Source organism: Watersipora subatra, chromosome 3, assembly GCF_963576615.1.
Source record: "Watersipora subatra chromosome 3, tzWatSuba1.1, whole genome shotgun sequence".
NCBI lineage: Eukaryota > Metazoa > Bryozoa > Gymnolaemata > Cheilostomatida > Watersiporidae > Watersipora > Watersipora subatra.
The window spans coordinates 565,124-589,450 of NC_088710.1; the positions used below are offsets into that span (position 1 = coordinate 565,124).

At 38.0% G+C, this 24,327-nt stretch overlaps 1 protein-coding gene across 1 annotated transcript; it reads left to right on the forward strand.

The window, feature by feature from the left end:
• The first annotated feature begins 754 nt into the window (after positions 1-754).
• Positions 755-22,817, forward strand: LOC137392295 (uncharacterized). The gene is given in 29 exon segments (XM_068078966.1): positions 755-955; positions 1,913-2,011; positions 2,636-2,744; positions 2,914-3,107; positions 7,421-7,525; positions 7,758-7,933; positions 8,208-8,370; positions 8,490-8,687; positions 9,818-9,949; positions 10,121-11,180; positions 11,302-11,486; positions 11,874-12,076; positions 12,675-12,822; positions 13,271-13,502; positions 15,588-15,709; positions 15,846-16,110; positions 16,203-16,507; positions 16,620-16,802; positions 17,118-17,260; positions 17,527-17,618; positions 17,973-18,288; positions 18,391-18,553; positions 18,627-18,782; positions 19,701-19,818; positions 20,379-20,506; positions 20,584-20,777; positions 21,066-21,222; positions 22,383-22,501; positions 22,673-22,817. Coding segments are annotated over 29 exon segments (5,811 nt in total).
• The last annotated feature ends 1,510 nt before the right edge of the window (positions 22,818-24,327 follow it).

A 24,327-nucleotide genomic window follows, 5' to 3' on the forward strand; every position in this document is an offset into this window, starting at 1 on the left:
AATACAAAAAGAGAGGAATGTCCGAGTGTCCCACAATGCCTAAGTTGCTCACTCCGCTGATTCCGTGCTGGAGTATGCCGGATGCTTCAATGTATACATTTAGTCCTCCAGAAAAGAAACCATAAATAGCCATCTCTAACATCTCATCAAATTCTTTATTATGTAAATAATTATTTTGTACTTTTTCTGTTTTCAGACTTTGGTTTTACCAGACTGAGCAGTGACTATGTTTCAACCTTCACAGCAAACCTACATGAATAATCATTCTTTATGACAGCAACCTAGTCTTCACAAGTTCGGCAACATTTTGTCAAGCATTCTTAAAAAGGCACCCTGATCAAGTACATTTTAATTTTACTAACAACATTAATACTCAATTGGGTCGTCTAATATATTGATATTCTATTGTAGAAGTAATTGCTGGAAGTACATTTTCCTTTCTACCGTTGTAACTGCTGTGTACTGCGACTAATCGAATAAAATCATGACATTATTTTTCCTTTAACAACCTCTCCTTATACAACCGTTGAGATAACATACATGCATATCATGGCCTATTTGATGCATAAGCCTACGTGTTATAACATCGGGCCAAAGTTTCCTTTCGGTGCGTTGCGGCATCTTTATGTTTAGCTTAACGCTTTACGTCCCGGACTACTTTTTGAAAATTGTACACATTCTACACACCTTTCTTTGAATTATCTATTTGAGAAAAGCATATTTTGGTAGTTTTTCTTTTATTACGAGTTCAACAATGCCCTGCGTTTGTAAGCCTGCTTGTCAAGGGGACTGCCCGACGCTGCTCAAGACAGCTATGTTCTCGCAACCAGCTAAGCAGCCCACACCGCAAAACCAAACGGTCGATAGTACATTTGCTATGGTTCAGCATTTGGAAAAGTTGTTTAGGGAGCATAAGGCTGCTGACATATTGGCGAGTGGCTTCAACGATACGTTGGTGAGTAGACTTCATAAACAATGATCATCTTTCCCAAAATATCTCTTTGAACTCTATCAATTCAGAGAAAAGATTTATGAGTGTAAGTTTGATTTTTGACTTTTGTAAATCTGTAAATAGCGCTCATTCTTAAACTGTAGGTATCTTATTACCAGTTATACTTGTTGTCTTCAACTTGTAAGTTCAAAATGTTTTTAACTGTCCTATTGCCGTCTTTAAAATCAACAAGTTTGAACAACATGCGGAATTGAGTAGAAATATTACAAAATAATAATTGATCATTTCTATTAGTTAAACTGAATAATCTTTTGTGATATAAATTGCTTGTTTTAGGAATTTTAAAGTTGAGCAGAAGGTTTTTTAGCATTTTATTTTATGTTGCTGTTTCGGTTATTATCAATATCCTCTATAGGCTGACCGACGTGTCAATAATATGCTTTAATGGTGTGTTTTGTTTGCCTTGAACCAATAGGCATAGTGTTACCTTTCTACTTAATATAGAGTTACCTTTCTACTTAATAGACCCAGTAGAATTACCTCTTTATTCTACATAGAGTTCACTCTCTACTCTATATATAGCACTTCTGTACTCAACATAGAGTTACCTCTCTATTCAGCATAGAGCTACCTCTGTACTCAACATAGAATTACCTCTCTACTTAACATAAAGTTACCTCTTTACTCTACATAGAGCTCGCTTTCCACTCAACAATGGCTTATGGGGTTTCATTCAGGTATCTATTCCCCCCTTACTGCTGGTTAGTTCAGTTGGCTACAATTATGGTCTCATTAGACTTCTTGAAGCAGGCGCTGATGTAGATCTCCAGAATCCTAAGGTCAGTGGGTTTGCTGTAAATGATGACATGCCCATCTTTTTGCATGAATATGTTTTACATCGGCTATACGACATCCACACACATAGTAATATTTATGAAACATTTTATTTCATGTATAAAGGATGGCAACACATCTCTCATCTTGGCCACTCGAGGGAAGCATGCTGAGACTATGAAGATCCTTCTCAAGTACAACGCTAATCTCACAATCGTCAACCAGGTAATCCACCTATATAAGAGACAGTAGGTAATTCATCCATATAAGAGACAGTAGGTAATCCACCCATATAAGAGACAGTAGGTAATTCATCCATATAAGAGACAGTAGGTAATTCATCCATATAAGAGACAGTAGGTAATCCACCCATATAAGAGACAGTAGGTAATCCACCCATATAAGAGACAGTAGGTTATCCATCTATATAAGAGACAGCAGGCAATCCGTCAATAAGAGAAAATAGGTAATCCACCCATATAAGAGACAGTAGGTAATCCACCCATATAAGAGACAGTAAGTAATCCGTCCATATAAGAGACAGTAGGTTCGTTACATAAGTGTACAAGTTAAGGTTTGCCTGTATCATGTTTTTGTACAATATTACTTACTGTATATAATGGCATTGTGATTACTTCATGCTCTATGAATGCTGGCTGCAAAAGCAAAAACAATGTAATAATGACATACAATATGAAGTTTTTTGCTGCTTGATTGAATGAGCGAAATTGTGGTCCTCATGGAACGATTTGATTTCATGAGTAGTCATCATTTTCGCATTTTTGCATAGAACAAGGTATTGTCTAAACTTGGTCTATTATTTTTTGCAATTTTTCTCTCCCCTAACAGGATGGCAACAACGCCTTTATGATTGCTGTTACTACCGGATCACCTCCTCCTGTCAACCTCCTCTGGCAGTACCGGGACTCGTTCGACATCAACTATAGAAATAAAGAAAGTATCTATAAAATACCTTATAAAGGAAGTACATAGCATGTGAGATAGAATGTGGGGTTAGCTACTAGCCTGTTTCCTGTTTCTGAACTAGTAGCCTGGTCAGCTCCTAGTGCCGCTCATGTTGGGAATTAGATTTGTGTATGTTTGGCTGAACATTGAATTGTAGAAAGGATATTCAGCGCTCCTTCTGTCAGCGGAGAAGTGTTGGGAGTCATGCATCAACATGCTGCTGATTGGAGGCTCTAGTAAAAACCTTCTCAGCGAGCACGGAGACTCTGCCTTGGCCATCGCGACACGAGCCAACGATAAAAAATCTGTGCAGACTCTTCTAGAAGCTAATGTTAAGAGGATAACAGAGAATAAGGTAGGCATACAGACAGAATGTAGGTACTTTAGAATAAGGTATGAGATATATTGCTATTCTTAGTGTGGGGCATACAGACAGAATGTAGGTACTTTAGAATAAGGTATGAGATATATTGCTATTCTTAGTGTGGGACATACAGACAGAATGTAGGTACTTTAGAATAAGGTATGAGATATATTGCTATCCTTAGTGTGGGACATACAGACAGAATGTAGGTACTTTAGAATAAGGTATGAGAGATATTGCTATCCTTAGTGTGGGACATACAGACAGAATGTAGGTACTTTAGAATAAGGTATGAGAGATATTGCTATCCTTAGTGTGGGACATACAGACAGAATGTAGGTACTTTAGAATAAGGTATGAGAGATATTGCTATCCTTAGTGTGGGACATACAGACAGAATGTAGGTACTTTAGAATAAGGTATGAGATGTATGGCTATTCTTAGTGTGGGACATACAGACAGAATGTAGGTACTTTAGAATAAGGTATGATATGTATTGCTATTCTTAGTGTGGGACATACAGACAGAATGTAGGTACTTTAGAATAAGGTATGAGAGATATTGCTATCCTTAGTGTGGGACATACAGACAGAATGTAGGTACTTTAGAATAAGGTATGAGATGTATGGCTATTCTTAGTGTGGGACATACAGACAGAATGTAGGTACTTTAGAATAAGGTATGATATGTATTGCTATTCTTAGTGTGGGACATACAGACAGAATGTAGGTACTTTAGAATAAGGTATGAGAGATATTGCTATCCTTAGTGTGGGACATACAGACAGAATGTAGGTACTTTAGAGTAAGGTATGAGATATATTGCTATTCTTAGTGTGGGACATACAGACAGAATGTAGGTACTTTAGAATAAGGTATGATATGTATGGCTATTCTTAGTGTGGGACATACAGACAGAATGTAGGTACTTTAGAATAAGGTATGAGATATATTGCTATTCTTAGTGTGGGACATACAGACAGAATGTAGGTACTTTAGAGTAAGGTATGAGATATATTGCTATTCTTAGTGTGGGACATACAGACAGAATGTAGGTACTTTAGAATAAGGTATGAGAGATATTGCTATCCTTAGTGTGGGACATACAGACAGAATGTAGGTACTTTAGAATAAGGTATGAGATGTATGGCTATTCTTAGTGTGGGACATACAGACAGAATGTAGGTACTTTAGAATAAGGTATGATATGTATTGCTATTCTTTGTGTGGGACATACAGACAGAATGTAGGTACTTTAGAATAAGGTATGAGATATATTGCTATTCTTAGTGTGGGACATACAGACAGAATGTAGGTACTTTAGAGTAAGGTATGAGATATATTGCTATTCTTAGTGTGGGACATACAGACAGAATGTAGGTACTTTAGAATAAGGTATGAGAGATATTGCTATCCTTAGTGTGGGACATACAGACAGAATGTAGGTACTTTAGAGTAAGGTATGAGATATATTGCTATTCTTAGTGTGGGACATACAGACAGAATGTAGGTACTTTAGAATAAGGTATGATATGTATGGCTATTCTTAGTGTGGGACATACAGACAGAATGTAGGTACTTTAGAATAAGGTATGAGATATATTGCTATTCTTAGTGTGGGACATACAGACAGAATGTAGGTACTTTAGAGTAAGGTATGAGATATATTGCTATTCTTAGTGTGGGACATACAGACAGAATGTAGGTACTTTAGAATAAGGTATGATATGTATGGCTATTCTTAGTGTGGGACATACAGACAGAATGTAGGTACTTTAGAATAAGGTATGAGATATATTGCTATTCTTAGTGTGGGACATACAGACAGAATGTAGGTACTTTAGAGTAAGGTATGAGATATATTGCTATTCTTAGTGTGGGACATACAGACAGAATGTAGGTACTTTAGAGTAAGGTATGAGATGTATTGCTATTCTTAGTGTTGGACATACAGACAGAATGTAGGTACTTTAGAATAAGGTATGAGAGATATTGCTATCCTTAGTGTGGGACATACAGACAGAATGTAGGTACTTTAGAATAAGGTATGAGATGTATTGCTATTCTTAGTGTGGGACATACAGACAGAATGTAGGTACTTTAGAATAAGGTATGAGATATATTGCTATTCTTAGTGTGGGACATACAGACAGAATGTAGGTACTTTAGAGTAAGGTATGAGATATATTGCTATTCTTAGTGTGGGACATACAGACAGAATGTAGGTACTTTAGAGTAAGGTATGAGATGTATTGCTATTCTTAGTGTGGGACATACAGACAGAATGTAGGTACTTTAGAATAAGGTATGAGAGATATTGCTATCCTTAGTGTGGGACATACAGACAGAATGTAGGTACTTTAGAATAAGGTATGAGATGTATTGCTATTCTTAGTGTGGGACATACAGACAGAATGTAGGTACTTTAGAATAAGGTATGAGATGTATGGCTATTCTTAGTGTGGGACATACAGACAGAATGTAGGTACTTTAGAATAAGGTATGAGATGTATGGCTATTCTTAGTGTGGGACATACAGACAGAATGTAGGTACTTTAGAATAAGGTATGAGAGATATTGCTATCCTTAGTGTGGGACATACAGACAGAATGTAGGTACTTTAGAATAAGGTATGAGAGATATTGCTATCCTTAGTGTGGGACATACAGACAGAATGTAGGTACTTTAGAATAAGGTATGAGAGATATTGCTATCCTTAGTGTGGGACATACAGACAGAATGTAGGTACTTTAGAATAAGGTATGAGATGTATGGCTATTCTTAGTGTGGGACATACAGACAGAATGTAGGTACTTTAGAATAAGGTATGATATGTATTGCTATTCTTAGTGTGGGACATACAGACAGAATGTAGGTACTTTAGAATAAGGTATGAGAGATATTGCTATCCTTAGTGTGGGACATACAGACAGAATGTAGGTACTTTAGAATAAGGTATGAGATGTATGGCTATTCTTAGTGTGGGACATACAGACAGAATGTAGGTACTTTAGAGTAAGGTATGAGATGTATTGCTATTCTTAGTGTGGGACATACAGACAGAATGTAGGTACTTTAGAATAAGGTATGAGAGATATTGCTATCCTTAGTGTGGGACATACAGACAGAATGTAGGTACTTTAGAATAAGGTATGAGATGTATTGCTATTCTTAGTGTGGGACATACAGACAGAATGTAGGTACTTTAGAATAAGGTATGAGATATATTGCTATTCTTAGTGTGGGACATACAGACAGAATGTAGGTACTTTAGAGTAAGGTATGAGATATATTGCTATTCTTAGTGTGGGACATACAGACAGAATGTAGGTACTTTAGAGTAAGGTATGAGATGTATTGCTATTCTTAGTGTGGGACATACAGACAGAATGTAGGTACTTTAGAATAAGGTATGAGAGATATTGCTATCCTTAGTGTGGGACATACAGACAGAATGTAGGTACTTTAGAGTAAGGTATGAGATGTATTGCTATTCTTAGTGTGGGACATACAGACAGAATGAAGGTACTTTAGAATAAGGTATGAGATATATTGCTATTCTTAGTGTGGGACATACAGACAGAATGTAGGTACTTTAGAGTAAGGTATGAGATGTATTGCTATTCTTAGTGTGGGACATACAGACAGAATGCAGGCAGTTTAGAATAAGGTATGAGAGATATTGCTATCCTTAGTGTGGGACATACAGACAGAATGTAGGTACTTTAGAATAAGGTATGAGATGTATTGCTATTCTTAGTGTGGGACATACAGACAGAATGTAGGTACTTTAGAATAAGGTATGAGATGTATGGCTATTCTTAGTGTGGGACATACAGACAGAATGTAGGTACTTTAGAATAAGGTATGAGATGTATTGCTATTCTTAGTGTGGGACATACAGACAGAATGTAGGTACTTTAAATAAGGTATGATATGTATTGCTATTCTTAGTGTGGGACATACAGACAGAATGAAGGCACTTTAGAGTAAGGTATGAGATGTATTGCTATTCTTAGTGTGGGACATACAGACAGAATGAAGGCACTTTAGAATAAGGTATGATATGTATTGCTATTCTTAGTGTGGGACATACAGACAGAATGAAGGCACTTTAGAGTAAGGTATGAGATGTATTGCTATTCTTAGTGTGGGACATACAGACAGAGTTCAGGCAATTTAGAATAGGGTGTGCGACATATTGCTATTCTTAGTGTAGGACATACAGACAGAGTGCAGGCAGTTTAGAATTGTTTAGGCATAAGCGGAAGCTGGTTGAAGGTGTGATGGATGTTTATGCTGTAGTCAGGAGACACGCCCATCTGCATAGCTATACTTGAAGGCAAGGAGGAGATGTTTGATCTTATAGTAAACAAGATGGCTCCCACTGAGAGACTTGTCTATGTTAATGTGAGTAGAATTGAATTTTGTAACAGTGCTACAGCTGTGTCTAATTGAAGTATTGAAGTTTTGAGTGATCATATACACTTGGTTGGCCTACATCATTCAGTAAAGATGATTGAAAAGACTACCTCTAGAAATGTACTTACTAAGGCTACCATACAACTTAGTGCTACTAAAAATATCACAACAATCTGTGGTATAGCTGGTGTGTTATACAACTTCTAATTTCTTCTTGTAGAGAAAGTTGGACTTGCTAAAAAGAAAGACACTTGCAGATTGCAGAAAGTTTGAAGGTTACAGCTCAGATGAAGATTTCTATCTCAATTCTCTTTTCCCTGTGATTCGCAAACTCATCTGGCATGAGGCATTCCGTAGGTTAGTAGACTAGGTTAATAGAATAGGTTTGTCGACCAGGTTAGTAAACTAGATTAATAGACCAGGTTAGTGGACTGGGTTAGTAGAATTGGTTATTAGACCAGGTTAATAGACCAGGTTAGTGGACTGGGTTAGTAGAATTGGTTATTAGACTTGGTTAATAGACTAGGTTATTAGACCAGGTTAGTACACTAGGTTAGTAGACCCGGTTAGTAGGTCAGGTCAGGTTAGTAGACTTGGTTAGTTCATAATTTTATGATAGTCCCGCTCTAGCAGTGGCAGACAAGTCCCTACACGTAGCCTCAATTTCCAGGTACTTCCAGTTGAAGAGTTTTCCCGTAGCCATGATAGGTGTCGTCTGTCGACACATGTCCAACGATGAGCTCATACAAAGAGCCTCCCAGCTGCTCACCATGATCATGCATGACCAGAAACACCTCGACAGGCTTGTTGTTGAGGAGTTTCTGCAAAAGCAGGTGAGTTTTCACTAGAAAGGAGTTACATTTGTGTTTGTCAGTGGCAAAGAAGGTTTTTTCATGGATAACAAGTAAAGCAGATCCACCAAGAATGTCTCCATGAAGAACTATGTTTTTAGTGCCCAGACATCTTGATCAAATCTCTCCAGTTCTACTCCTCCACAACGAAACACAAGCAGTCGATAACCATTGTATCACTTCTTCTTCCTGTTATATTTGCTTGCACCCACGTCAAAGGCATAGAATGGCTGAGAACAAGCTGGTCTAATGTCATCTCGTATGTCCAAGTGTTTGAGAAAGGTTACTTGCAGCTGCATGTGAGTCAGTGTTTTCACTTTGATACTTTATTAATATTTCGATTCGCACCTTCCGCTATTGTTGGCTTTGGTAGCCTTTAGCCCATTTATCAGTTGTAATATAGTTGTATCTTTTAAAGGGGCATATGCTCATCTATATTTATCAGTTGTAATATAGCTGTATCTTTTAAAGGGGCATATGCCCCTTTAAAAGATACAACTGGCTGAATAGCCAACTACCCCTTAACTGGCTGAATAGACAACTAAACCAACTGGTAAGAAAATTAAAACAAAATAATTTTTTATGTGACCGCTTATTATATTTATAATAAGCAGTCACATAAAAAAATTATTTTGTTTTAATTTTCTTACCAGTTGGTTTAGTTGTCTATTCAGCCAGTTAGCACAGCGGGTGGGTATGGTTAGCACCCCGTGTTATTTGTTGTAAAGTGATTTTATAACAAAGCCATTTGCTTGCAACAGAAATTTTTTTCGAAGTAGTTTTTGAAATCATAGCCACCAGTTAATATGTTTTGCCAAAAATGACAACTGAAATGACAATCAAAAGAGACTTGATATGAAGACCGACAGCGACAGGTCAAAAGGTCACTAATGGTAACCAATTGTCAAAGTACATATTAGCTTGTTATCTTATCAAATTCACCTTGGTCTTCTGTAACTGCGGTTGAGAGTATCAAAGGAAGAAGAGTTACACTCAAAATGAACATGTAAATATTAATGCTACAACATGAAGTACGGATGTAACAATTTGAATGCCTGTGAGTCAGTACTGAATGTAAGTCTATTTAGTGTAAATACGTGTATGTCTATTCAGTGTAGGTTCATGTATGTCTATTCAGTGTAGGTACATGTATATCTATTCAGTGTAGGTACATGTATGTCTATTCAGTGTAGGTACATGTATGTCTATTCAGTGTAGGTACATGTATGTCTATTCAGTGTAGGTACATGTATGTCTAATCAGTGTAGGTACATGTATGTCTATTCAGTGTAGGTACATGTATGTTCATTCAGTTTTTGAAAGTAACAACTTTTGACAAACAACACAGAGGAACAGAATATAGTACATGCTACAAGCAAGTCAAACATGGCAGTCTTTAACACCCAACAGTGTTTATTTGCTTCTGCAGTACGAAGAAAACAGAGATATGACTGAGAGAGTCTGGAGGTTGTTTAAGGAGAAATTTCAGATTATTCAAAAAGAGAAGGCAGACATTGCTTGCGCCGAGCTGCTGAAGACAGAGGCAGAGGAGAAAGCAAAGGTTTACCTGTTAACTATTTTATTAGTAGAGATACTGCTAGCACCTGTTGTCCTAACGTTTATACTTGACTCTTTATGTTACCGCTTCAGATTCATTTTTTCTGGTTTAATATTTGATAAATTTTAGATTTGCTTCTAACCAAAACTTATTTGAGGTTATTTTCATGAGCAGCTGGAAAAGAGGGAAAGAAAACGAACGAGACGCCTGAAGAAGAAATTGATGGATTGCGAGATGAGCAACAACAATGCTTCACAAGAGTCTGCTGAAGGTCTGCCCGCGAGCATAAAAACTAATAATTCACCTTCCGCTGGAGCCACACCTACTTCTAACCCAGTTGTCTGCCGCAACAAATCGCTGCCAGTAACAACTGTTGCCTCTCTTTTAAAACAGAGAAGCATTAGCGAGGCTGTCCCAGCTAATAACAAGCCAACAGCAGTCGCCGATGGCAAGAAGCTGGTTCACCAAGGAGTGGAGTCTGTTACAAGTGTTCCTCTTTTCCAGATTGAAAGCATTCGAACAGTGAGTTCTTGCTCTACCGAACCAGCTACCACGTTAACCAAACTGCCTTCACACGCAGTCCTAGCTAGCAAGCATGAAGCTCCAAAGACCTGCTTAGATGAAGTTGCCCGTATATTTGCAAAGGCCTATCGAAGTGAACGACCCAAAGAGTGCAAACATTCTGCAGCAAGTGAGCCATCCTTGACCACCAATGCAGGATCCAAAGAAAATAAGACACGCTCGACAGCTGACTGCTCCATGGGTGTTGAGACCAAAAACAAGGTGGCGGCAACAGTGATGACATGTTCTGCAATGGTTGACGAAGGGGCCAACAGGTTGACTATCAAAACTAAAAAAGAAGCTACTATTCCTTTAACGAAGTTGCCAAAAAAGGAGCCTTTAGTTTGCACAACTTCCACTCCGTTGGAGCAACCAAGAAATAAGCTAGCGTTCGATAAAGTTTGCCTTTCCACCTCGAGTCGCTTAATGCTTAACATTAACCCGCCTGCCTCCCCTGCAAATATTCTAAATCTAGAGAATGATTCAAAATCAAATTTAACAACAAATAAAAAATCTAGCTCAACCAAACATCTTTGTTTGGAAACAGAAGGGACACAAGAGACAGACAACCAAACCAGAACTGCTATAGGAAATTCATCAGAAATATCTGAAGTGAAAATGAGAGTTGAAGAAGAAAAGCCATTGAGAACAGTAACTGTTGATGGCACAACTGGTAAGACAAAGAGCAGATATGCAATTAAGTCCTGCATGTATTCAGTAAAATGGTACCAGAGATCTTTAGGTTTTTAGAGATAAGTTTTGCTATGCCCAGTTTGCCTGGTGTGTTTTTTAAGGAGTGAAACAGTCTTGTGAGCAGACAAATCCTAATCCTGAAGAGCTAGCTGATGCTGCCGATGATGAAGAAGATGTAGAGGATGAGATAAAACAAGTGAAAGCCAAGAAGAAAAGAAGAAGGCGCCGTAGAGGCAAGGGTAAAGCTGACAATGATGAAACAACTGAAACGTTTTTAACAACGGAAGTATGTACTCACTATAGATTTAGATCATAGTCCTATAATATAGACCTAGAATATAGAACTTGAATATTGAGAGTAGAACAGGAATATAGATATAGAATATAAACCTAGAATATAGACCTAAAACATAGATGTCAAATATAGAACATAGTCATCGAAATAGTTATGAAATATAGAATATGTCAACTATAAAATATAGACATATAGATATTTTATATAGATATATATTCTTGAATATAGACATTAAATATAAATCTATAATATAGAAATAGAATACAGACCAATATAAACTTCAGCTGTGACCGCATGAGATATTATCTCTAGGCCTTTGATAAACGTCTGCACTGCTATCAACAAAATTTAAATTGATTAATATATTTCCTTATCTAGGCCTATAATCAACATGAGACCGCAGTGGAGGGCTTTGAAAGACAACCCGAAGGCCCCGAACCTATAACAAATAGTTTTGAGCCTGTTGTTAGTCGACGTTCTTTAAGGCAACTTCAGAGAAGCTTCAAGAAGAAAATAAAGCAACATCGCAGTCCAACTCCGTACTGCAAAAAAGAGGACATGCTTGACACTGACAGTATAAAGTACGCTCAGCCCTTAAATTATAACTAATGACTCAACTCTATACTGTAAATAGGAGGACATGCATGACACTGACAGTATAAAGTACACTCAGCCCTTGTAATTATAACTAATGACTCAACTCTATACTGTAAATAGGAGGACATGTCTGACACTGACAGTATAAAGTACACTCAGCCCTTATAATTATAACTAATGACTCAACTCTATACTGTAATAAGGAGGACATGCATGACACTGACAGTATAAAGTACACTCAGCCCTTGTAATTATAACTAATGACTCAACTCTATACTGTAATAAGGAGAATATGTCTGCCACTGACAGTATAAAGTACACTCAGCCCTTGTAATTATAACTAATGACTCAACTCTATACTGTAAATAGGAGGACATGCATGACACTGACAGTATAAAGTACACTCAGCCCTTGTAATTATAACTAATGACTCAACTCTATACTGTAAATAGGAGGACATGTCTGACACTGACAGTATAAAGTACACTCAGCCCTTGTAATTACAACTAATGACTCAACTCTATACTGTAAAAAGGAGGCCAAATGCATGAAAAGCTTCCTAGATTTTCATGCATTTTGTAGATCATACCACTCTAGCAAATCTGCTTCTCCTGTGGCAAACAGAACACATTCACTAGAAAAAGGATCAAATGGAAAAGGAACAGACATAACACAGCATCCACAGACAGAGCAAACTGAGGGTGATAGCAACAGTAGCAAACCTAATCCGGTACACCATTTCAATTGTTACCAAAGTGAAAAGTCACACGTTAGCTTCAGATACTAATACCAAAATATCAAACGGTTACTACAAGAAGTTTGACTAGTAAACTGTCACTACTACAACTGTCACTACTAAAACTGTTACTAGGTACTAAAATTGTCACTACTAATATTTTCACTACTAAAATTGTCACTACTAAAATTGTCACTACTAAGACTGTTACTACTAAGACTGTTACTACTAAAACTGTTACTACTAATAGTGGCACTACAAAAACCTTTACTGCAGAAAGTGTTACCACTAAAGATTTAGGCTTTAAAATATCTAAATTTTTAGTAATAACTCCAAGAGTGTTTACTTGTTGTGATGATTAGGAGTGTGATCACTAGGGTGTCAACTAGCATGCTGACAAATATTACGCGAGTGACCATTAATAAGGGGACTACCATTGCAGGATTCACCAGTTGTAAATGTATCGCCATTGTTGCCAGCTAAACCACTTCAGAAAGACATCACCACCAGCTCTGTACCAGTCGACTCGGCTGAAACGCTTTTGGTACCTTCTCTGGTTAACGAGGTTTTGCCTGAGGAGACCAATATCCTTCACAGAAATACAGTAGCATCCGATGTAATAGCTAGCAATCCATCAATTCCTCAGAGTTGGGCAGACCTTCTCAAGCATAAAGGTAGCTGTGGGTATTGAATAGCTAGCAATCCATCAATTCCTCAGAGTTGGGCAGACCTTCTCAAGCATAAAGGTAGCTGTGGGTATTGAATAGCTAGTAATCCATCAATTCCTCAGAGTTGGGCAGACCTTCTCAAGCATAAAGGTAGCTGTGGGTATTGAATAGCTAGCAATCCATCAATTCCTCAGAGTTGGGCAGACCTTCTCAAGCATAAAGGTAGCTGTGGGTATTGAATAGCTAGTAATCCATCAATTCCTCAGAGTTGGGCAGACCTTCTCAAGCATAAAGGTAGCTGTGGGTATTGAATAGCTAGCAATCCATCAATTCCTCAGAGTTGGGCAGACCTTCTCAAGCATAAAGGTAGCTGTGGGTATTGAATAGCTAGTAATCCATCAATTCCTCAGAGTTGGGCAGACCTTCTCAAGCATAAAGGTAGCTGTGGGTATTGAATAGCTAGTAATCCATCAATTCCTCAGAGTTGGGCAGACCTTCTCAAGCATAAAGGTAGCTGTGGGTATTGAATAGCTAGCAATCCATCAATTCCTCAGAGTTGGGCAGACCTTCTCAAGCATAAAGGTAGCTGTGGGTATTGAATAGCTAGTAATCCATCAATTCCTCAGAGTTGGGCAGACCTTCTCAAGCATAAAGGTAGCTGTGGGTATTGAATAGCTAGCAATCCATCAATTCCTCAGAGTTGGGCAGACCTTCTCAAGCATAAAGGTAGCTGTGGGTATTGAATAGCTAGTAATCCATCAATTCCTCAGAGTTGGGCAGACCTTCTCAAGCATAAAGGTAGCTGTGGGTATTGAATAGCTAGCAATCCATCAATTCCTCAGAGTTGGGCAGACCTTCTCAAGCATAAAGGTAGCTGTGGGTATTGAATAGCTAGTAATCCATCAATTCCTCAGAGTTGGGCAGACCTTCTCAAGCATAAAGGTAGCTGTGGGTATTGAATAGCTAGCAATCCATCAATTCCTCAGAGTTGGGCAGACCTTCTCAAGCATAAAGGTAGCTGTGGGTATTGAATAGCTAGCAATCCATCAATTCCTCAGAGTTGGGCAGACCTTCTCAAGCATAAAGGTAGCTGTGGGTATTGAATAGCTAGCAATCCATCAATTCCTCAGAGTTGGGCAGACCTTCTCAAGCATAAAGGTAGCTGTGGGTATTGAATAGCTAGTAATCCATCAATTCCTCAGAGTTGGGCAGACCCTCTCAAGCATAAAGGTAGCTGTGGGTATTGAATAGCTAGCAATCCATCAATTCCTCAGAGTTGGGCAGACCTTCTCAAGCATAAAGGTAGCTGTGGGTATTGAATAGCTAGTAATCCATCTATTCCTCAGAGTTGGGCAGACCTTCTCAAGCATAAAGGTAGCTGTGGGTATTGAATAGCTAGCAATCCATCAATTCCTCAGAGTTGGGCAGACCTTCTCAAGCATAAAGGTAGCTGTGGGTATTGAATAGCTAGTAATCCATCAATTCCTCAGAGTTGGGCAGACCTTCTCAAGCATAAAGGTAGCTGTGGGTATTGAATAGCTAGTAATCCATCAATTCCTCAGAGTTGGGCAGACCTTCTCAAGCATAAAGGTAGCTGTGGGTATTGAATAGCTAGTAATCCATCAATTCCTCAGAGTTGGGCAGACCTTCTCAAGCATAAAGGTAGCTGTGGGTATTGAATAGCTAGTAATCCATCAATTCCTCAGAGTTGGGCAGACCTTCTCAAGCATAAAGCATATTGAATAGCTTTTGTGAACTTTAAACAAAGTTTAAATTATACCTGTCATGTCCAGTCAATTGTTGTTATCACTGCCATATCCAGTCACCTGTCATATCCTGTCAATTGTTTTTATAACTGTCATATCGTGTCACCTGTCATGTTCAGTCAATTGTTATTATCACTGCCATATCCAGTCACCTGCCATGTCCAGTCAATTGTTGTTACCACTGTCATATCCAGTCAATTGTTCGTACCACTGTCATATCCAGTCACCTGTCATGTCCAGTCAATTGTTGTTATCAGTGTTATATCCAGGCACTTAGTGTGTACTGTAATTTGCTAAAACTCGTATGTAATGTCATTTATAACAGACCTTGAGTTTCCAAAGCTAGGAGCAAAAGCTCCAGCTAATGCGTCTGTAAGTTGGCCAAATGATGTGAAAAAGCCTGCTGCTAATGATTGCTCTGTTGGACCAGGGATAGCCATCAGAAAGGTAGGACTCAAGTGCGATTGTGACTTTTTGTTGCATAGTTGATAATTGTTATTAATAGTGCCAGCTGATAGAAACCATGCTGCTAAGCTTGTGCAGTGACTTGATGAAATATAATTTTGCATTTGAACTGTGGCAGGAAAAAGAGTGCTTTACTCTCAGTGAATTTATCTTACCTGATGTTGCTCGCAAGATCAATAGCTGTGACGGGGCAGGTCCAGAGCACTCCCCACCAGTCAACGTATCTGAGGAAGCACCCTATGACACGCCTGGTAACATACTTGGTGTAGCAACTGGTTCAGCATCTGTTAATGTACCTGATTTAGAATCAGCTGCCTATGCAAGTCCTGTAGAAAGCTCCCTTGTAAATGAGGAGCAACTGGATAAGGAGGACACAACTCCTGGTAATATTTTATACTCATAATTGCTACATTTTAACACTAAATTGGAAAGTAAAGTATTGTTAATAGCCATCTTCTATCATTTTAACCTTTAGCTCCTCCAAAAAATTCTCCTAGTCTCACAGATGATGAAGAGATCGAAGAGTTGTCACCTCCTGCCTTGAACGATAAAGCACCTTCTGGAGAGCACGTCATTACTCCTAAACCAGTTGTAACTAATGCTCTTACGCAGACAACTAGTAAACCTAATGGAATAGCAGTATCTCCAAGCAGCACACTCTTTTCTGGCTCATGCATGCCCCCCTCATTCCAGCCCTTCCTTATAAGCTCTGAGGCTTTGTCAGCTGACTCCGGTCAGGGATTGTATTTTAAGGACGAGGAATGTATCATAGACACAGAGGTGAGCACAAGTGGAGATGCTGATTGTCATCTAGTCAACTCTTTCATAAGTATACAGGGTATATATTCTAGGCAAATACATGTAAATGGTATATAGACTTCATGTGTTGTAGGCTGCCTCTGTGTGCTTGCCTGATCCAAAATACACTAACTATCTCACAGACATTCGCACATTCGAAATCGCTGCTGATCCACTTCATGATATTGGATTTTTATCTAATGATTCGTCTGAAGATGAAACAGAAACAAGGTCTGCGATTCCTGCTGCAAACAGCCAACAGCAAAGAAACAACAAGGTTTGCAGTTTAGTTTTGTCACGAGCCAAGATTGATCTGATGGGCCTGTGACAGCCACAATCCTGATCAGATTACTGGAAGATACCTCAACAGCCTGGTTTAGACCAATGCCATATGTATGGCGTACAAGGTGGTGGGCCCTGCTATGCACGCTATTCTGCGCCCACTCCACAATCACACAGTCATGCAACTATTCGCCAAATACCAGTACAATACTCTCCTACTAGATAGGGAATTCTTGTAGCCATGTATGTGTAAGAGTAGGTATGTTTCTGGTGTGTAAATACATTTGCTTATATATTATTTTTATTGCAGCTTCCTGCGCCCCATTCACAAAGGCCCAATTATGGTCAGCATAGCAGCAAATATGAAGAAGGCAGGTCTGGTAAGCAGATGACATGGGACATGGTGACAACACTTTATCACTACCAGAGCGCACTGCTCATGCAGCAACAGAGGTTAAGGAAACTTACATACATCGTACATCATATCACCATACTTACATAGGTTTTCACGCTCTTCATTTCAAATAGCACAAAGGCTGGTTGTTTTTCTTTTATCTTCCAAACAAGAATGTGTAATCTGTCAAAAAGAATAACATGCTGTGTTTTCAAATTTTCATTCTTGTGAGTTGGAGAATGCTATTTTTAAAATCAGCCAGTTGATATACCACCAGTAACCAGGTTTGTGCATGGACAGTGCTGCATGACACACATTCTTGTAGGCCAACCGGAAGCAGTAACTCTGGTCAAGCAATGCCCGCTGTATGGATGCCTTATAACATGGTGATTCGAAACCAGCAGAATAACCCTCAAGGTTTCTGTTTATTTTTCATTCACTTGGATGTTCACATTTTTATAGCATAGACCTAGATCTATAGCTAGTTCTGTAATACAGACCTAGATCTATAGCTAGTTCTGTAATACAGACCTAGATCTATAGCTAGTTCTGTAATACAGACCTAGATCTATAGCTAGTTCTGTAATACAGACCTAGATCTATAGCTAGTTCTGTAATACAAACCTAGATCTATAGCTAGTTCTGTAATACAGACCTAGATCTATAGCTAGTTCTGTAATACAGACCTAGATCTATAGCTAGTCCGGACATGCCATGATTGTCCAAATTATTCTTACAGTATTACTTTATTCTATTCAACTTTTATTACAGGATATCGTTCAGCGATGTTAAGGTCTAATGTGATTCAGGCTCCATGCTATCAACAATACTCTCCGACATTTGCAAGTAGATGGTACGGGCAGCAAAAAGCTACAATCAGTACGTCAAACACCCAGTACCAGCTAGCTAGCAAACTGCAGCCGAGTCAGCAAGAGAATGCCGGTGCAGCGTATCCGTGGAAAGATACAGTCCCAACCCGGCGCCATGAAGGGCTTATTTGTCAGTTTCAGGAAATGCCTAAAGAGAGGCTGGTAATGAAAGGGAACATCCTATTGTGCATCGAAAGTAACTTTCTTATTGGTAAAAGGTACGTAATTCTCACGCCTGCCCTTTTTCTTATTACATGTATGTGTCACTCAGACCTGTTCGACAGCGCCGCTTTTTACTAATCTGTCCAATCCGGTTGTAGCATGAGGCATAGCTCTGAAGTTGTCGTGCTCCTCGGTATGATTGGTAAAATGCCAGTTGCTGTGAAAAGACTGCCGATAGCGTTGTATACGCCACTTAAAGAGACCGTGCACAGACTCCTTCTACCCAAGTACCAGCAACACGAGTATCTCGTTAGATACCTGGTAATTATCGTTTCTCTCTCTTATGTCCCATGGTTTTATGGATAAGTGTTACTGGTTTTACTTATTCTTTCAGGACGTGGCAGAGGATGATCACTATGGTTACATAGCCCAAGAGCTCTGCGATTACACTGTAGAGGAGTACCTTCCCCTTGTCCCTAAAAGGAAGGCAACCACATCCCTCCATGAAGCGCTATACAAACTGGTTTGGCAGCTGCTAAAGGGTGTACAGGTAAGCAGCACGTAATCAAAGGCATTGAAGGCTTGTGCAAACTGTGGCCTTTTACACAAGACTGACAACTGCTACTAAAAACTGACATGAGAATTATGGTTATGACACCATAGAATGAATTATTGGGATCTGTTATGTGTTATGATCCAGCGTTAGGATGTTTGTAAATTCACTAATCTTGTACAACAGCTAGATAGTAAATATAGTAGTGGGAGCAGACAATAGTTTGGCACTTTCACTGCAGATGGATTGTAAACATAGTACAGGGAATGTACAGTAGCTTCGATACTTACATTATAGATGAATAGTTGATATTGTGCCAGGGATATACAATAGATTCACTATTCTTGCACTGAAGATGGATAGGAGACATAGTACTCGGAATATACAGTATGGCTTATACCTATGGCTTATACAGTAGGGCTTATACCTATGGCTTATACAGTAGGGCTTATACTTATGGCTTATACAGTAGGGCTGATACCTATGGCTTATACAGTAGGGCTTATACCTATGGCTTATACAGTAGGGCTTATACTTATGGCTTATACAGTAGGGCTTATACCTATGGCTTATACAGTAGGGCTTATACTTATGGCTTATACAGTAGGGCTTATACCTATGGCTTATACAGTAGGGCTTATACTTATGGCTTATACAGTAGGGCTTATACCTATGGCTTATACAGTAGGGTTTATACCTATGGCTGAAACATTCCAGACACTTATATAGTTCACACGTTCCATACTGTAGATTACAGGTACATAGAGATTGATATATTTAATGTGAGATCAGCCATACCTGAGAAGTAATAATAATATTATTGAGCAAGAATGTGACTTTAGCAGTTTCTTTAAAACTGAAATAATTAAAGAAGTCTTTGTAGCTGTTTAGCTCAAAAACACCTGTAAATTTTAGACCCTGCACTGCAGGTGTTTGATGTTACATCGCAATCTCAAGCCAACCAACATACTGATAGACGCTTATGGAAAACTGAAACTAAGTGATTACGGTCTTACGCAGGTCACTTCCGAAGGTGGGTTCTTTCTTTAATGCCAAGTTCTTTCCAGGTCAAACTGAGAATGCTGAAAGATCTCAACAGCACCATATTTACTTGTATTTGCTTTTACCGTTGCCTACATCAGTGTAATTAGCAGTCTCTCCATATCTTGACTTACTAGTGTAAAATTGTTTAAATATAACCTCTATGTATGATGATGTAATATATTTCTCTAGTGTTTATTACTCTGTTACCCTCTTGTTTATTCAGGCCTTAACAGCTTTTCCATTATGTTTGAAATTATATTTTACTTATAATTTATTTCAAAAAAGCTTTTGACACTTAACTATTAATGTGTATAAACTGATTTCTGTTTGTCATATTGTACATATCTGTAATAAGAATGATTGTAAATATCTGTATTTGTAAAGATCTATCTAATTATTTCTTATTCTAGACATTTGCTTATTCGTATCCTCGTTGGTCTCAGGCGAAACAGCAAACCCACAGACTGGCCAATCATCGCTCAGATTAACGCCAACTCGTGGAGCTAATCTGAGAGATTGAGAGGTCAGCCCACACATTTCTATTGGCAGGTATGACGTTGTTTCACAACAGTAACTCTGGTGACAACTGCTGGAGACCAAGAGAGTGCAGTATGAACAATCAGTGTTGGATGGGACAGTTGTCTATGACACACTACACCATGCACTCAGACATTCAGGTAACTTATTAACATTAACATTTAGGTTACTTATCTAACATTCTTTTGTGACTAAAAACTTAAAATATATGTTTTAGGTTGCAGGTATGCTTGTCTACTTTGTGCTTACGGGAGGAGAGCATCAGTTCGGAGACAATGTATTTGACATAGAGGTGAATATTGCTGGGGGCTGGCCAAAGATGAAAGAACTCAACTCTGAGGTGAACCACCTGCTCTGGCTAATGCTTGCCAAGGAGCCGCGTGACCGACCTGACATCAGCACTGTTCTAAGGTCAGTACCTGCACCGACCTGACATCAGAACTGTTCTAAGGTCAGTACCTGCACCAACCTGACATCAGCACTGTTCTAAGGTCAGTACCTGCACCGACTTTATATCAGCTCTGTTCTAAGGTTAGTACCTGCACCGACAAAACCTTCAGTTGATCGTATGTGTATATCAACCCAGGCATCTGTTCTGATGGAACATATTTGTTTGTACCATATGCCCATATGTCTGCTCGAACAATCCATGCTTGCCTTAGAGTTCTGTTCAAACGCATCACTTATGCTTTTGCTTAGGCACCCATACTTCTGGTCAGAAAAAAGACGGTTTGAGTTTTTGGTCACAGTCGGTGCGGAAGTGTTGAGTCTGTTCAGCCCGGTGGCTCTTAATAAAGTCTCATCAACTTTAGACAAACTAAACAGCATCGCATTCAATTCTGGCAGCAGTGACTGGGTAAGCAGATCTGACCCAATTGCCCCAACGTACAGCTCAAGTTTCCAACAGCTTGCCTTCTTCTTTCACTGTTGCTTGTATATCTATGTTAACATTGTCAGTAATTCTATGTTAACATTTTCAGTAATTCTATGTTAACATTGTATGTATTTCTATGTTAACATTGTATGTATTTCTATGTCAACATTGTCTGTATTTCTATGTCAACATTGTATTTATTTCTATGTCAACATTGTATTTATTTCTATGTCAACACTGTATGTATTTCTATGTCAAAATTGTCTGCATTTTTATGTTAACATTGTCTGCATTTCTATGTTAACATTGTCTGCATTTCTATGTTAAAATTGTCTGTATTTTTATGTTAACATTGTCTGTATTTCTATGTTAACATTGTATGTATTTCTATGTCAACATTGTGTGTATTTCTATGTCAACATTGTATTTATTTCTATGTCAACATTGTATTTATTTCTATGTCAAAATTGTATGTATTTCTATGTCAACATTGTATTTATTTCTATGTCAACAGTGTATGTATTTCTATGTCAAAATTGTCTGCATTTTTATGTTAACATTGTCTGCATTTCTATGTTAAAATTGTCTGTATTTCTATGTTAACATTGTCTGCATTTTTATGTTAACATTGTCTGCATTTCTATGTTAACATTGTCTGAATTTCTATGTTAACATTGTCTGTAATTCTATGTTAAAATTGTCTGTAATTCTATGTTAACATTGTCTGTATTTCTATGTCAACATTGTATGTATTTCTATGTCAACACTGTATGTATTTCTATGTCAAAATTGTATGTATTTCTATGTCAACATTGTCTGTATTTCTATGTTAACATTGTCTGTATTTCTATGTTAACATTGTCTGTATTTCTATGTTAACATTGTCAGTATTTCCATCTTAACATTGTCTGTATTTCTATGTTAACATAGTATGTATTTCTATGTTAACATTGTCTGTATTTCTATGTTAACATTGTCTGTATTTCTATGTTAACATTGTCAGTATTTCCATCTTAACATTGTCTGTATTTCTATGTTAACATAGTATGTATTTCTATGTTAACATTGTCTGTATTTCGATGTTAACATTGTCTGTAATTCTATGTTAACATTGTATTTATGTTTTATATGTCTTACTGTAGGCGAGTCAGCTGAACAATGGAAAATTGCTGGATGAAATGGAATTAGACTCCCGGTCAGCTAAAACAGTCAGTGACCTTCTTGTTTTTCTACACGATGTGCAGCAGAACTACAGCAGGCTGTAAGTGTTCTAGCATGCGTATAACTGTTACCAATGCTAACCTACAAACTCACATTAACTGCTGTATTCTTTATTACTACCCTAGCTAGCGATAAATGCTGCATTCATGCAAAAATCTCTTCCACCAACCATCACATCTAATAAAAGTTCCATGACTGTATTCTGTTGTAGCTCGATCCACGTCCGATCTCAAATGGGCCAACATCTCCATCATTACTTTCTCTCCAGGTTTCCTGGTCTCTTTATTCCTGTCTACAAGATCATTAAGTCTGGCGATTGGAGCAACAAGCCATCTCTCAAACAGTATCTCCAGTAATCCTTCGCTAACCTTCTAGGAAAACGAAGTTCACTTCTATTTTCTCCGGCATCGATGAAACATTTAGAATAATTTTGTTTTCGCTATTCATGTACTTTGCAATCTTTTAGATGAATACATAACCTCATTTTGTTGACATCTCCTTTACCTTTTCATGCTAATGCTATTAGAATTTAGACCGATTTGCTAGAGGCTGGAATATGCATTCAGATGTAACCTTACATAATATAAAAACCTTGATGGAGTTTCACCTGAATCTATGCTTCAGTACAATGCAATAGTTGCGTGATATATTGTAGTCACTTCGGTGCGTACTTGTAGCGACTTGTGTACATACAGTACTTGTAGTGACTTCTATACATACTTGTAGTGACTTCTTTACGTACTTGTAGTGACTTCTGTACGTACTTGTAGTGACTTCTGTACGTACTTGTAGTGACTTCCGTACGTACTTGTAGTGACTTCCGTACGTACTTGTAGTGACTTCTGTACGTAGTTGTAGTGACTTCTGTACGTACTCCTAGTCACTTTTGTACATACTTATAGTGACTCGATACATTATAGAGTTTATCAGTATTAAAGATTATTGCTTAATATCTGTGAAGTTTTTCGATTTGTATAAGAAAATTATCTTCTAGAAACAACAGGTAAAGATGACACAGAAAACAAGGTACAAGACATCTTGTAACATCAAATTATGTCGAAAATCCATAATTGTATCGTATCTATTGAAAGTCAAAAACTGTAGATGGGCATAATGCATAATTAGGTAATAGATATAAATAAATATTTAATCTATATATAAATCTCAAAATTGGTCTGTCTGTATGTCCTTCGGTATGTTTGCTATAGCTATTAAAATCTAGGAATGAAGAGACCGTATCACAGAAGATTTGATCTCCGAATCTCCCATTCACCAGTTCAATCCATTCCCAATTAAGCCACATGAGATTGATAGAATCACTAGGTGATATATGTCCTTATATGAAGGCAAATACGCTACCACTCACCGTTATGATGCAACATCATTCTATGTATTATTAAAAGTCGTAAATAACTACCTTACTTGAATTAGTCATTGGCAATGTGCCAGGCTAATGGCAAGTAGCAAGCAACTACGTTATAACCTGGTTTTTAATACCCGTTTTTAATATATACATATATATATATATACAGTGAAACATGGATAACTCGCCCTCGGATATAGCGAACACATGGTTAACTCGAATGGATTTGCTTGGTCCGTTTCCACGCAATGATAAATGGCTCTATATAACTCGAACTCAACACTGTTAATTCGAACTGTTTTTTGCCCAACGGCTACCGAAATGGTTGCTATCGCTTTAGAAAATCACTTTATTCCAAGCCATAAAGGTAAACCTCAAATTTTCGTAATTCATAAGCGTCGTTATTACCTCCATCGGCAAAATATTTTTGTCAACGACTTTTCTAAAGGTTTGGTGAAATTTGATTTATACTGCTATACGATGAATAGCACGGGCTAGCCGGG